The sequence below is a fragment of the Rhea pennata genome, chromosome 3, assembly GCF_028389875.1.
Source record: "Rhea pennata isolate bPtePen1 chromosome 3, bPtePen1.pri, whole genome shotgun sequence".
NCBI classification, from domain to species: Eukaryota; Metazoa; Chordata; class Aves; order Rheiformes; family Rheidae; genus Rhea; species Rhea pennata.
The window spans coordinates 71,169,077-71,181,763 of NC_084665.1; the positions used below are offsets into that span (position 1 = coordinate 71,169,077).

The 12,687-nt window shown below is 39.6% G+C and overlaps 1 protein-coding gene across 1 annotated transcript in view; it reads right to left on the reverse strand.

Moving 5' to 3' along the window:
• TPD52L1 (TPD52 like 1) overlaps window positions 1-12,448 on the reverse strand; it is a 60,532-nt gene extending 48,084 nt beyond the window's left edge. Inside the window, exon 1 of the mRNA XM_062570919.1 lies at window positions 12,381-12,448. Within this exon, the coding sequence (XP_062426903.1) occupies window positions 12,381-12,399 (19 nt within the window). The 5' untranslated portion in view covers window positions 12,400-12,448. The remainder of the gene's footprint in view (window positions 1-12,380) is intronic.
• Window positions 12,449-12,687: the final 239 nt, after the last annotated feature.

Here is a 12,687-nt window from a genome sequence, read left to right on the forward strand (position 1 = left end):
TGAAACATTCCATGGGCATTTTAACATTCTCCCCCAACATTCATGCTAGTTATGGCTGTGACTGGCAATAGAAGATTTACAGTCTGCTGTTAAACCTGTTTTAACTTTGACCTGTACCTATGCGCATGTTTGCTACTAGAATAATTGTTTTAATTCACACAATGAAGTAATGACAAATCAACTATGTCACTTTGAAACTACAGAATCTGTAACTTTTCATAAAGTTTAAATTAACCACAATTCTGTGGTTAATTAACCACAACAATGATGAAATTTGAGACAGATTTTCAGACTCCACATTCAGGTGTATGAAAATCAGCTGCACGCACTTGTTTTAATCAATGTTCTGTATATATTTTCTTCATATTCCTCTTACAGTCATTTTGTAGAGTATCCTACATCAACATAAATCTTGCATGTTGATCTTGTAAAAAAAAAAAAAACACAAAAAACAAAACACTACTGGCAGTGATGTCGGTTGAATTAACGACGGTAACAACAAAATTAAAGGCAAAACCACCGCATTTTAGGTGCTAAAATTCTCTGATATTCATTTCAGGGAAATGTATAGATGATAATCCTTTATTCTAACAAAACACTTAAGTAGTGAGGCCCTTTTTATGCTCTTATTTTCTTTATCATCTGTGTTTTAATTTACAAGAGATCTCAGCACATGTTTCCTGATCAAACAAAAACAGCATACCTAACTTGTTATCTGGTACTCATATCAGTGAGGAAAATAATCTAATTTGAAGCACAGTAAGCAACAACATGCTACAGCTTCATTTGCCATGTCACTATATTGTGGCCAACAGCATAGCAAGGTATGCAGGAGTACCGTTTCTCACTTCCAATTGGAAAACACTTGTTCACAAATTTAAATTGCAATTAAGTTTAAGTGACGAAATTGTAAGCAGAACAAAGGAACTGTCCAGACATTGCATTAGTGTCTTTGATCTTCTTTACGTTATCAGTCTTAATATCAGAGATTGAGGGTGAGGGGGTGAGGGAAGGAGAGACAAGAGACTAGAGGCATATACAACAAAAAACTAAATTGATCAGAAAATTTATTAAAAGTCAGAAGATTTTCACCACTTTTTTTCCTTTCATTTGGAATTATCCTGGGAGAACCTAAATAGAAAATATTCTCTTATGCCATCCATCTAGGAAACAAACTCCTTGAAAGAATACTTTCATTTGCCTTTGGTCCTAACTGTGGATGAGACCAAAGTGCTCAAGCCTATGAATTACTGCACAGTTTGTCTTTCTCCTAAAGGACAGAAGTGAATTGGGTAAAAGTAGCAACCATGTAAAAATAAATAAATAAATAAATCTTATTGAAGGTAGGTACCAAGCTTTGAGCTAGGCTCTCATCTTCCAAACAAAATCACTGAAACATCTAGCAATGCTTGGTAGGCATATCTTATGCATTTTATCCAAACACATATAACTGCCTTTATATGAAATAATAATCCGGCTGGCTCAGGGAAGACAAGGGCGACATTGCTTTCTAAGCTGCAGCTACGAAAATACAAAGCAATTGTTGCAAAATATAGCAGTTCAATGGCAGCACATGCTTCTTTCTATTATGTCAATACTGAAAGTACTGACAGTATTGTGCCACTTACTGTGCTTTCTATTGATCATTCTGTACAACTTTCCTTGAGGTCAGGGGTAAGAAAGATGCCACAAGTGGAACAGTTATCATGTCTTTTCTTTCTTTAGGCAGAACAGAAAAAAAAAGAAAAAAAAAAGATGAAGTCACGATGGAAATAATGGGGAACGAGAAAGTGGATGACACTGAGTCACAAAAGAGACTTGTTCTCTACAAATAAGGTACTCTAGAAATTGTAACAGACTGCATAAAACAAATGAAGGAATAGAGCATACATAATCAGACTAAAGAAAAAGAAATGTTGGGGAAGATAAGAGCTATGACATCGAAATGCTAGCAGTCAGAGGTGGAAATTGTCAGTTAAATTTTTTAAAACCACCCTTACACACTAAAAATATACAATGGTACATTTTTCTAATCTCAGAATAGACAGGCATCTTGGGCTTCATCCTCAACGGGTAGATGTGACTGAAATCCCATCAATTGTATAATTGAGCTCACACATCTGCTTCACTGAAGCAAAAATCACAGAAATTTAATGGCTTGAATAATAACCTCTCTCCTAAGAAAGGATTGGTTTATTGTACTTTTCTAAACCCAGATGCAGAAGAAAACCACTAGATAGAAATCTAACTGCAGTAAAATTACGCTCACAAGTCTTCTCAATCAACTTCCAACAAAGTATCAGGGCTGCAGGAAGTGACAAAATTACACATATTTTTTAATTTAAAAAAATTCTTCAAATAACTCCAATATGCATTCTTTAGGTCACAAAAAGCGTAAGAAAACACAAGATCTTTAGAAGTCTAATTAAAAATGAGTAAAATCTTGCTGGGGCCAGTAAGCTGCTTTCTCTAACCAGCCTGGCTCAGCACCATAAAGCCAAAATGTCACCTTGCCTCCTGCAAATGCACTTTCACTTCTGATCTTGTAAACTTGCTAGGGAAAATGAAAACAAGCAGTTATAAATAGGCACATGACAGATTCTTTATTCTCTTCAGCTAAAAGTCATAATTCTTAATGCTTTTATACAGATTAAATATTTTAGCACCATTACATGTACAAAAATATAGACTTAGGAATGATGAAGTAAGAAGGTATAAATTATATCCCCTGTATTTGCTCAACCTTTCACACTGGGAGAGTAAAGATTACAGCTTTTAAGGACCAGGACTGTCTTTTAGTATATTGCTTGGCACAACAGGTTCATGATCTGTAACTAAGGCTTGTAGGCAGCATCATAATTATAAATTAATAACAATAATTCACCCACTAAGTGGAATGTAGGCACAGTTGCTCTCCCCAGAGACTTCTTAAAGGTTAGTGTTAAACCATGTAAGAGCACGCAGCTACTGTGAAGAGGCAGCAAATCAACCCACCCCACAGCATAGGCAGATCTTGCCTCCCCTCTTTTTTTTTTTTTTTTTTTTTTGCCCTTGTGCACCTATGTCCCTAAAGGAGAATATAGGATGGTGTAGACTTCTGCTGGATTTTCTAAAGAAACTTCACCTAGTCTTTCATATATCTAATTGCAGTACAATTGCATACTCATTTAAAAGTTAACAAAAAATACAGATCATTTACCTTTTACTATTTTTAAACCTATCCATTTTATCAGAGAGGAAGTCCACGTATTCTCTTGCATGGGCCTTACATTTAAAATAAAGTTACTTGTTAAAGTGAACACTGTAAATATATTGAAAAACAGCTTTGATTTTGTGCCACTTTGCCTCCTACAAATGCAGTGCCTTACACAGTGAGGCAGCCATTCCCATGGGAGGTTTATCTGATAAACTTAGTGTGACACTGCAATTTTCCAGACAGGCTTCACAAAATACTTGTCTATCAGTACAGCACTGCATATTCAGGCCTGTTCAATGCAAAGTTTCATTAGTCTTTTCATTATTTTTTAGGCAGCACCTTGAACCATTAAATGAGATATTTATTATTCTGCCTTTAATGTTAAGTTCCAGTTAAGGCATTCACAGTTCTTGGCATCATTAATTTTGCATTTATGCCCACTCAGTGTTTTGTATCATGCTGTTACAAAGCAATGTGTTTGCTTAATGAGGTTGTGGGTGGAGGCATCTGGGGTTTAGGGTTCAGGATATCTGTGAAGTTCCCAGATAAACAAGTTTCTCAGGCTCTCCAGTTGGGTAGCGTTTCAAGAGGATACATGCCTCTCCATTCAGAATGACTTACACAAATGACCATATTCCAGGATGAGAGATTATTTATCAGATCAGGATACAGAGACAGGCACTTCTAGCCACAGCAGGCAGCCTCAATGCCATCTTCGAGGTCCCCGATTTACCCTCAAGTATGGGCCAAAGTGGCAGTCATCACAGACAAGGCATGTTTTCTCCTCCTTCAAGATCAACAGGGAAGTTGCTCCCCAAAACAGAGAGAGTCAAACATCTGCCCTAATCCCTATCAGTCCCCCAGCCTGGTAACATGCCTATCATAACTTCTCCCAAGCTGCCTTAAGAAGTTTTTAAAGGGGAACACAAGACACTCCTCTACTCCTCACCCATCTACTAGCTCATTTGAGAAGACCTTTCTGCAGACCTTGTCGCAGAATGGACATATTTCTGAAATAAACAAGTATTACAGTGCTTGTATCTGATATTATCTTTCATTCATGCCTCCATCCCTTCCCAACCTAACTGTTAAAATCTTATTCTCCATTATCTTTCCTCAGTCTTTGATTCCCTTTTGCAGCACTTAACTATGATTAGAATACTACTTAGCATTTGACTCTCCATATTTCAGTGCAGACTCGGACACAACCGACCCTTTTGTTCCACATCTAAGTCAAATCCTGCCTTTGAATCTCTTTGGAAAGGCTACAAACTTATCATTAAATATTGTTCTTTACTCCTTGTGCTTAACATAGACTTTATCTATATTGCTCATTATCTAGAGCAGCTTTCTTGTACTTCTCTAATTTTTATTATTTTGAAGTAATTAATTTTAAAACTGCAGGCAGAAGATGTTTTTCTCTCTACCTCTAGTATCTCACTTCCAGCAACCTGACAGCACCTGTTATTTAATTCTGCAAAGATCTTATCTAAATCTTCAAACTGCATTGTGATTCTGTTTATACTAATAGCATTTTTCAGTAGCCCTTTTTCCCCCCATCGGTCCATCTATTCACGTGATTGTTTCTTCTTCACCATCATCTTTTCTTTGTCATCAAAGTTTCTCCATCATCTGACCCATAACATGATTGCAGGATTTACGCCTGCAAGACATTTGGCTTCACTGTTTCTTTAGTCTCCTAGTCACATGCACATAATAGTGTGTAACACTAGTTAGCTAGTTTAATTACCTGGCAAATATCATTCTTCCTGATTGTAACTGTGATTCCTTCCTCCCACAGTAAGTTAATAGCTGCCACCTGCCTATTAAAATACTTTGAGCAGAAGATAATCTTCTGTTCCTGGCATAATTGCCCCTCTAACTCTATAATGTATATACATTTTTACTCACCTCTAAGGAAAATCTGATAGTGTTTAAATACAACTACCTCTGATCACTTTTTAATGAAAATTTAGCAGGCAGCAACCCAGTACAGAAAGAACATAGAGCAGTTGAAGCCTTCAGAAGACATTCTAGTTAGAATACACTAGCTTCAAGTCATTCTCTAAAAATTTACAGGTTTTTCCTAGCGTGACCTGTCAGAGAGCTACTCAGAGGAGTTAAGAAGATTTTAATTAAAACGTGTAACATAAAAAGAATTAGATAAGCACCTAAAATATCTGAGCCAACGTCAGCATGACAAATTATTTCCAAATTGACTCAAAGCACAATGAATACAGTTATTCCAAGGAAGTAATACAAAAGTATTTTAAAACTTCAAGATTGTTATCAGCAGCTTTCTTGCAACTGCCGATATGCACTACTTTAGTTTCACACAGGTGACGAACCAATTTCATTGAACCAGTGAACACAGGAACCTGTCTTTTTACTGAACAAGTAAGCATGGAAAGCACTAGCTCTCTTCATTCACCATTTACAAACAATTACAAAAGATAATTCCATAATGCTACACCATAGGTACTGTTTACCCTGCTTTTCATACTTATGATTTATAAATTAGTTAACCAGCAGTTATTACTTGTTACTTCAAAGAGTGGCACAGGTACTACAGAAAGACAACTGTATTTGTATAGCTAAAGAGGGATGGTGTTTCACAAATCAAAGCAAAGCCTAGACAGAAACGAGGCTGTACAAATGGCAAATAAAAACAGAAAGGATGGGTCTCATAAGAGGAAGAAATAATTTGGGTAGGATCTGGTCCATTGGGGCCTGGGAAATCAAATAATAACTGCACTTACCAGCAAACAAAAATAGACTTTTCAGTAAGAAAGACATTAAAGTAAACTAAAACCACAGTGCCTTCTACAAAAATATTCTGTGCAGATGCTTTATTGGAAAAACCAGCTCTGTATCTATGGACAATTTTTGATTCCATGAATGTCAGAAAATTTTTAGAGTGTAATTTTATATCTCTCTCTGCCAAAGCACTATAAGAGACCCTAGTTCCTGTGTTACACTGAATGCTGAATCTTGGGGTTATGTTTTGAGTAATCTGTTGTTATTATAAGTATTTTGAATTCTATTATCTTACCAAAATGTTAGAAGTCCAGCTTTGCCTCTAGAACAGCAAAGCTGAAAAGTGATTGCTTTCCAGTACACATTTTAAATACTCTCAAAGCTTTAAAGTACTTTACTGGACAGAGTTATTAGTAGACACCAAAAATATCTGCGTGCTCAGGTAAATCAGTGGTGATAGCAGAAAAACTGCTAAGATTTTGAAGAAAGTCAATGTCACATCTAAAACTCAAATGCAGATTTTTTTAGTCCCCTTTCGCCCTTTCCACTATGTGATGGTTTAGAGAACACTGCAGTAAAAATGCCAATTTCAGAGAGGAGCAGAACAATTACAAAAGAATAGGCTACTTTTTAAAAATTTGACATTGTGACTGTGCATTTCTATGGGATCCAAATAAAACCAGATAGAAGTAGCCTGCCCAGATCTAGCACTTATTATCTCAAGCTATTTTTGATTGATAAGAGAGATCTCATTTTACCCTTAAAACACCTTCTGAAACTGAAGGCTGACCTTCATTTTTCAAAACCCAAATTCCTGGATTACCCTAAAACAAGCTACTAAACAACATCTAAATTCCTAAATACAGTCATGTAGAATGTATTTCAATCACTTTGTAATCTTCTGCCACGCTTGTGCCACATTGTCAACCTTCAACCCTATAAGCAAAGCTCCACATATTTCTGTACTGTATCAAGCAAGGCAGTGAGGCACATCAGAAGGGTATCGGCAGACTAATCTTTCCACTAATACACTTGAGAACACTGACAAAGAGCAGACTATACTTGTGCTGCCTCACAGTAAGACCTTGATATCAACAGTCTAATGAAAATAATAAGATTTAGGAGAAAAAAAATAGAGCAAGAACTTAAAAACATGTTTTAGGGGCAGTTTTGCTTGTTTTTGCACGTTCTGCATATCTTCATCACTGTAAAACTGGAAAAGTTGCAATGTCTCATAAAACGGGCCCTAGATTTTTGAATACATGTCTCTCTACTTCTGTTTTCCAAATCCTACCACATTAGTCTCAGCTCTCTTGGGTAGCAATGAAACCACTCAAATTTCCTCAGCCTCAGCAAACTGAATTTCTTCCTGTGACAAGTGTCTTAAAGCTGAAAGCAGCACAGGTTCAAAAGGGTAAAATAAAAGCACTACATTTGCTTTCAGACACTTATTTGCTTAAAATCTGATAATATTACTGATAACCTATTCCATGCATACATTTTTCCTCCATTTAGTATAATTGCTCTTTTATCATTTATCCTTTTTATCTCAAGCTCTGGGCACTTTTGTTAAATATTTAAGAATCCTATTATAAATTAAAACCCTACCATTTTCACTTGACCTCATCTTCACGTGATCTTATTAACACAGCACTGGAGACTTCCAGCATGCAGTAAAATATGCAAGCTACCACTGGCTGGTTCAATTATCCCAGTATCCTCCTGACCCATTGCAAAGCCCTTTCCTGCTTTCTTCCACAGCTGGGTAACGATGAGCTCCAAAAGGCAGTTAGCAGACAGCGCAAGTGCCTGGCTAACAGAGCTGATCCTGAAGCCCTGGGAACACCTATGCCCAGGTATTTTCCTGTTAAAGAGAGGCGGGGGAATGTAAATGCACTTCTAGCAATGAAAGGAACCAGCACCAGTGTGGGGTGAAGATGCTAAGGTTGCCCTTGCCTCATCTTTCCCTTTTTCCTCAAAAAACACAGACAAACATGTGCCCTGAAGGACTTATAACTAAGCTGAGGGATTCTTTTTCTCATGGAACAATTTCACTAAATCGGCCCCAGGCCACTAGTCTGACTCAGTACTTAGGGGAATGGTGAACATAATACAAAATGGTAAGGAATGCTCCTTGACATTGCTACCCATCTCAGATGGGGTATGGGAAGCTGCAGCCCTCTCCAGTATGACTACTTCCTTTACTGTGGCAGACAGCACTGTTGCTGCAGTGAAGTAACCTCTCCATGTGCTCCCTATCTCACCTTCCCACTGTCAGTCTCCATCCAGGTTCCTATCTTTCTTACTAACCACAATTAATGAGGAAGAGGGAGAGACAATGCTCACCGAGCTGCCAATAGCCTGTTTTTTGGAGTCCTATACACCTAACCACAAATAATGCAAGACCTCCTTACCACCACTTCCCACCATGGGAGACCTCAAGCATCAGCCTATGAGATGGGGGGTGGTCAGGGAAAGGGCCACAGGGCCAGTGGTGTGACTTCTAATGGCCATCTTCTGATCATAAACCCCAGCAAAATGGCACACGCCTAGCTGCAGCTTCATCAGCTCTGTAGCCTCCATGTGAAATGCAGCTGGCCAGAGGATCACAAGTGAAGCAGGTCAGCTGCATCTGGCCCTTGAGGTCACACAGCAGAGGAAAGCAGTGCTGTGCTGCCAGCCTGTGAGACACTGGCCTAGATGAAGAAGAGTCTAAGATATGGACTAACTACATCTCTCACTATCACATGTGACAGGGGTACACAGAGCCACAGTAAGCAAAATGGCCACAATGCACAACTACTAGCAAAGGCTGCAGAGTAGCCGTAAGAAATGCTGTAAGGAGGAACTGCTAGGGCAAAGAAATGCCTAAAACACTTCTGAGTTTTTGACAGAGTTAAGAAGCTGGTCAAGTATAGGCTAGTAGAGCAAACTTCAGCAGTGGGAAAGAAATACAGACATAGCAGAATTCACAGAAAGTCAGGATGAAACTGAAAAGAGGGATTCAATTGCTTCCTTTCACTGCAGCTAGTATTTTTCTTCTTTGTCGTTTGCTCCTAGTTTAGTGGCACCCTTCAAATACTTCAAATTAGGTTTCATCATCTGATAAGGTTCCTCCAAAGATGTAACACCAGTCAATGTAAAAGACACTGGGTAGGCAGAATGACAAAGAGCAGAAAGCTGCACATCAAAGCTTCATCAACGGAGGAAACAAGACAGGATACAACGGGGAAGAAAAAGGTATGATTATGGCTGAAACTAGGAAAAAAAAAGGCCTACGTATTGCAAGGAGAAAAATAGATTAAGAGCAAAGTTCTAAAGTTAAGAGTCATGAGATTCTCAGATGAAACACAAATGGAAGACATCCACAGTAGTGTCACAGCTAGAGAATACTTAAGGTTTTAAGTTAGTAGCAGAACTACACAGGAGAAAGTCAGCTAATCTGCACCTGGGTCCAGAGAGAGTATCAGGACAAGAAAAAACATAGTATGGAGCTTCCCACCTTGCACGCAGAAACACTGTGTTTCTAAGTGTTTCACTTTAGAAACGACTGATAGTCATAGGAAGAAAACAAATATGTTCTTACAGAAATTTTTAGCACCTCACATAAGTACAGCTGAATGGTGTGTTCCCAGGACCCTCTATATCATCATTCAGAGAAAAACGCAATGAAAGATAAAAGCAGTCAGAGGCTTAAAGGTTACAACTTATATAAAGTACAATTTATGATGTTTATTATACACACAAATTTGTGTACAGGGAACATACGGTTATTTCTTTACAAAAGATTTTTAACATTCATATTTAACATTTAATAACAATTACTATTATTTTCCATTCGGAAGACAGCCTTGTCTAGTTAGCACTGAATGCCAAGAGAACATATTTAAGCATAATAATAATTCCATATCACCCATGAAATTCTATACTGCTTCAAGTAAAATATCAGAGCATTTAACTTGCGCAGTCTTTAGATCATGGACAGATGTATGCACACAGTGCCTTGCACAAAAGGCTCCTGATGTTAGCTACGGCCTCTAGGTAGCACTATGATGCAAATAATTACACATAATAACTTTTTTTTTTTACAGTAACAGAAAGATTTATAAAGCTGATTCATGCTGCTCTGTAAAGATGCTGACAAAATTATTTTCCTGCTCTGAAGAAATCTACAGTTTATATTTGCATGGGTGTATTTTTTTGAACATGCAGTTGGTCTACTAAGGCATAGCATCCCTTCAGGATAATATAGAATGGCATAAAAAACATAATTATGTCAAAAAGTCCTTTTGAAGAAAATCTTCAAAGTATTAAATAATGAGAAACTTGACAGTGCTTTCAAATTTATAGCTTTTACCTTCTCTTTTCAACAGGAAGGCAGTCCCCCAGCAGAGCACACTGGAACAAACTATTCAGGATTTATTTCTCTGCGGGCATCTAAAGGTTTCTTAGAAGCAATTCATAAACTCATTTAAACGTATGCACGTTTCTCTTACTGCTTAAGCAGATACTTGAATTCAATAGATTTTTTTTCAAAGCAAATCGCTACTGTTTTCTTAGTAACCTTCTATAACTATGTTCTGCAAATTACATAGTGGAATTGAAAAATTCAGATTTCTGGCCAGTGCTTAAATGTACTTAACTGAATTCAACTGCACTAGAGACATTCAGGCTCAATTCTTTTTGTCAGCAAGGCTCCATAACTGCAATAGCAGGCATTGAATTAAGTCTAGAAAGAGAGGGGGACACTTTGGAACAGAAGACTTCCTGATATGCAAATACCACAATGCTTTTAGCTTGCACTGCTAGTGCATTAAAATAAAGTCTTTTTTGTTTTTTTAAGAAATGGGAGACTGTTCTGAGGAACTTTAGAGACAAAACACACAGATGAGAAACAGAAGAAAAAATAACTTAAGAAATGAGTCCCATACTGAAGACTTGAAGAGCCCCATATTTGCCTGTCAACTAGGTATGATAATTTTAGGAATTCAAACAAAGAAAAAAAGAGAAAAAGGGCTAAGAATCCCTACTGAGATAAAAATGCATACAAAATACTCTCATTAGCCAACAGACATAAATGAAGAACATATTAAAGAAAAAACCTTCCTATGGCAGTAACAGCACTAAGAAGACTCAGTAAAAAGTTGATAACCACAACATAGATTAGCAAAACACATTACTGGCTGTTTTTAACATATACTAAGAGTGTATTCACCTTACCAGTCAGGGAGAGGAAAGAATTCACATTAACATATACCATTATCTCACTAGTTAGAATCAGATACTGTTCTCCATCAATTCTACAGAACAAGAAACGACCAAATCCTTTATCATGTACACCTATTTAAAAAAAACAGGAACTCCGCTGTAGTTATCTGTACAGCTGTATTTTGGAAATCAGTTTAAATAGCTGCCTCATGCTATAGTATCAATGTAGACTTAAAAGAAAAAGACCAAAACCCCAGGAACTCAGCCAGAGATCTATTTATTTTGCCAGTCATGGCAATAAAGTCGAGCCATATATCCATTAAGACAGCCTATACAGCACGCTTTTGCTCGAGAGGCTTTCTCCTTGAGTGATCAACTCAAATCCCCCACTGTATGCCTTTACTTACCACAGTACTTGCTATCAACGTTTGTTTTTTTATGTACCTTTTTAATACAGCTTTTACCTATTCTTGAAGGCTGTTCTGTCACTTAATTTCAATAAGCATCTGTCTCCTCCCTATTTCTATTTATTTTACGGACGACAGAGTATCTTCTAAGCATCCTGCTTTCAAAGGAACAGTTTTACCGCCTGCTTAGCAGTTCTGGCTTACGGGCATGGACAATGAAGTTAAAAGGTTCTTCACTGCCCAGAAAATAAAAGCTATTAGCTTAAAGGTGAGCGAGATCCACGCATGTTAAACACCTCGTGTTGATTCAAGTCATCTAAACCTCGCATGAAAAGTTCCTTCTGCTCTGCGGCAGGTCAATTCATTTTACCCGGCGAGCGCTGAACGGCTTCAGCACACCGTGAGTGAACACTGGCCCACAACTGATATAAAAAAAATAAATAAAAAAAAAAAAAGGAAGAAAGGGAGGGGGATATTTAATCCTAACAGTGGCAATACAAGAAGCGAACCGCTCGCTCCGGCTTTGCCAAACTGCAGAAATACTGCAGCACGCCCAATTTTAAAGCGCTTTCCCCTCCCCGGCCTCGGGAGAGCGGTAAGTCCCGCCGCGGGATGGCGGCTCAGGCGGCCCCGGGACAGGGTTGCTGCCGGGCCGGGTCCCGCCGCGCCCGCGGCCCCAGCGCGGCTCGGGACACCACGGACCGCGCCCGCGCCGCGGGCTCGGCGCGTCCCCAGCGCCGGGGGAGCAGCGCCCCGCGCCCCCTCCTCGCACGCCCCGCGCCGCCGAGGGGCTTCGCCCGGCCGAGACTCACCCTGTGCCTGCGCCTCCATGGCGCGGAGCCGCCGCTGCCGCCGCCGCCGCCGCTCCGCACGGAGCAACGGCTCTGGCGGCGCTGGCAGCCGGCGCGCGGCGCCCCCGCCCGCCCCCGCCGCGGCCGGGGCCGGCGGCGCCCCCTGCCGGCCAGGCGCGGCGCCGCCCGCGGCCTGTGGAGGGCCGGCGAGGCGAAGAGCGCGCTGGCGGGCCGGGCGCCGCCTCGGTGCCCCTGCCCCGTCTCCTGTTTCCGCGGCTGTGTCTGAATCTCTCCCGCCTCGCTGCCGGGGGCACCTGAGAGCGGCAGT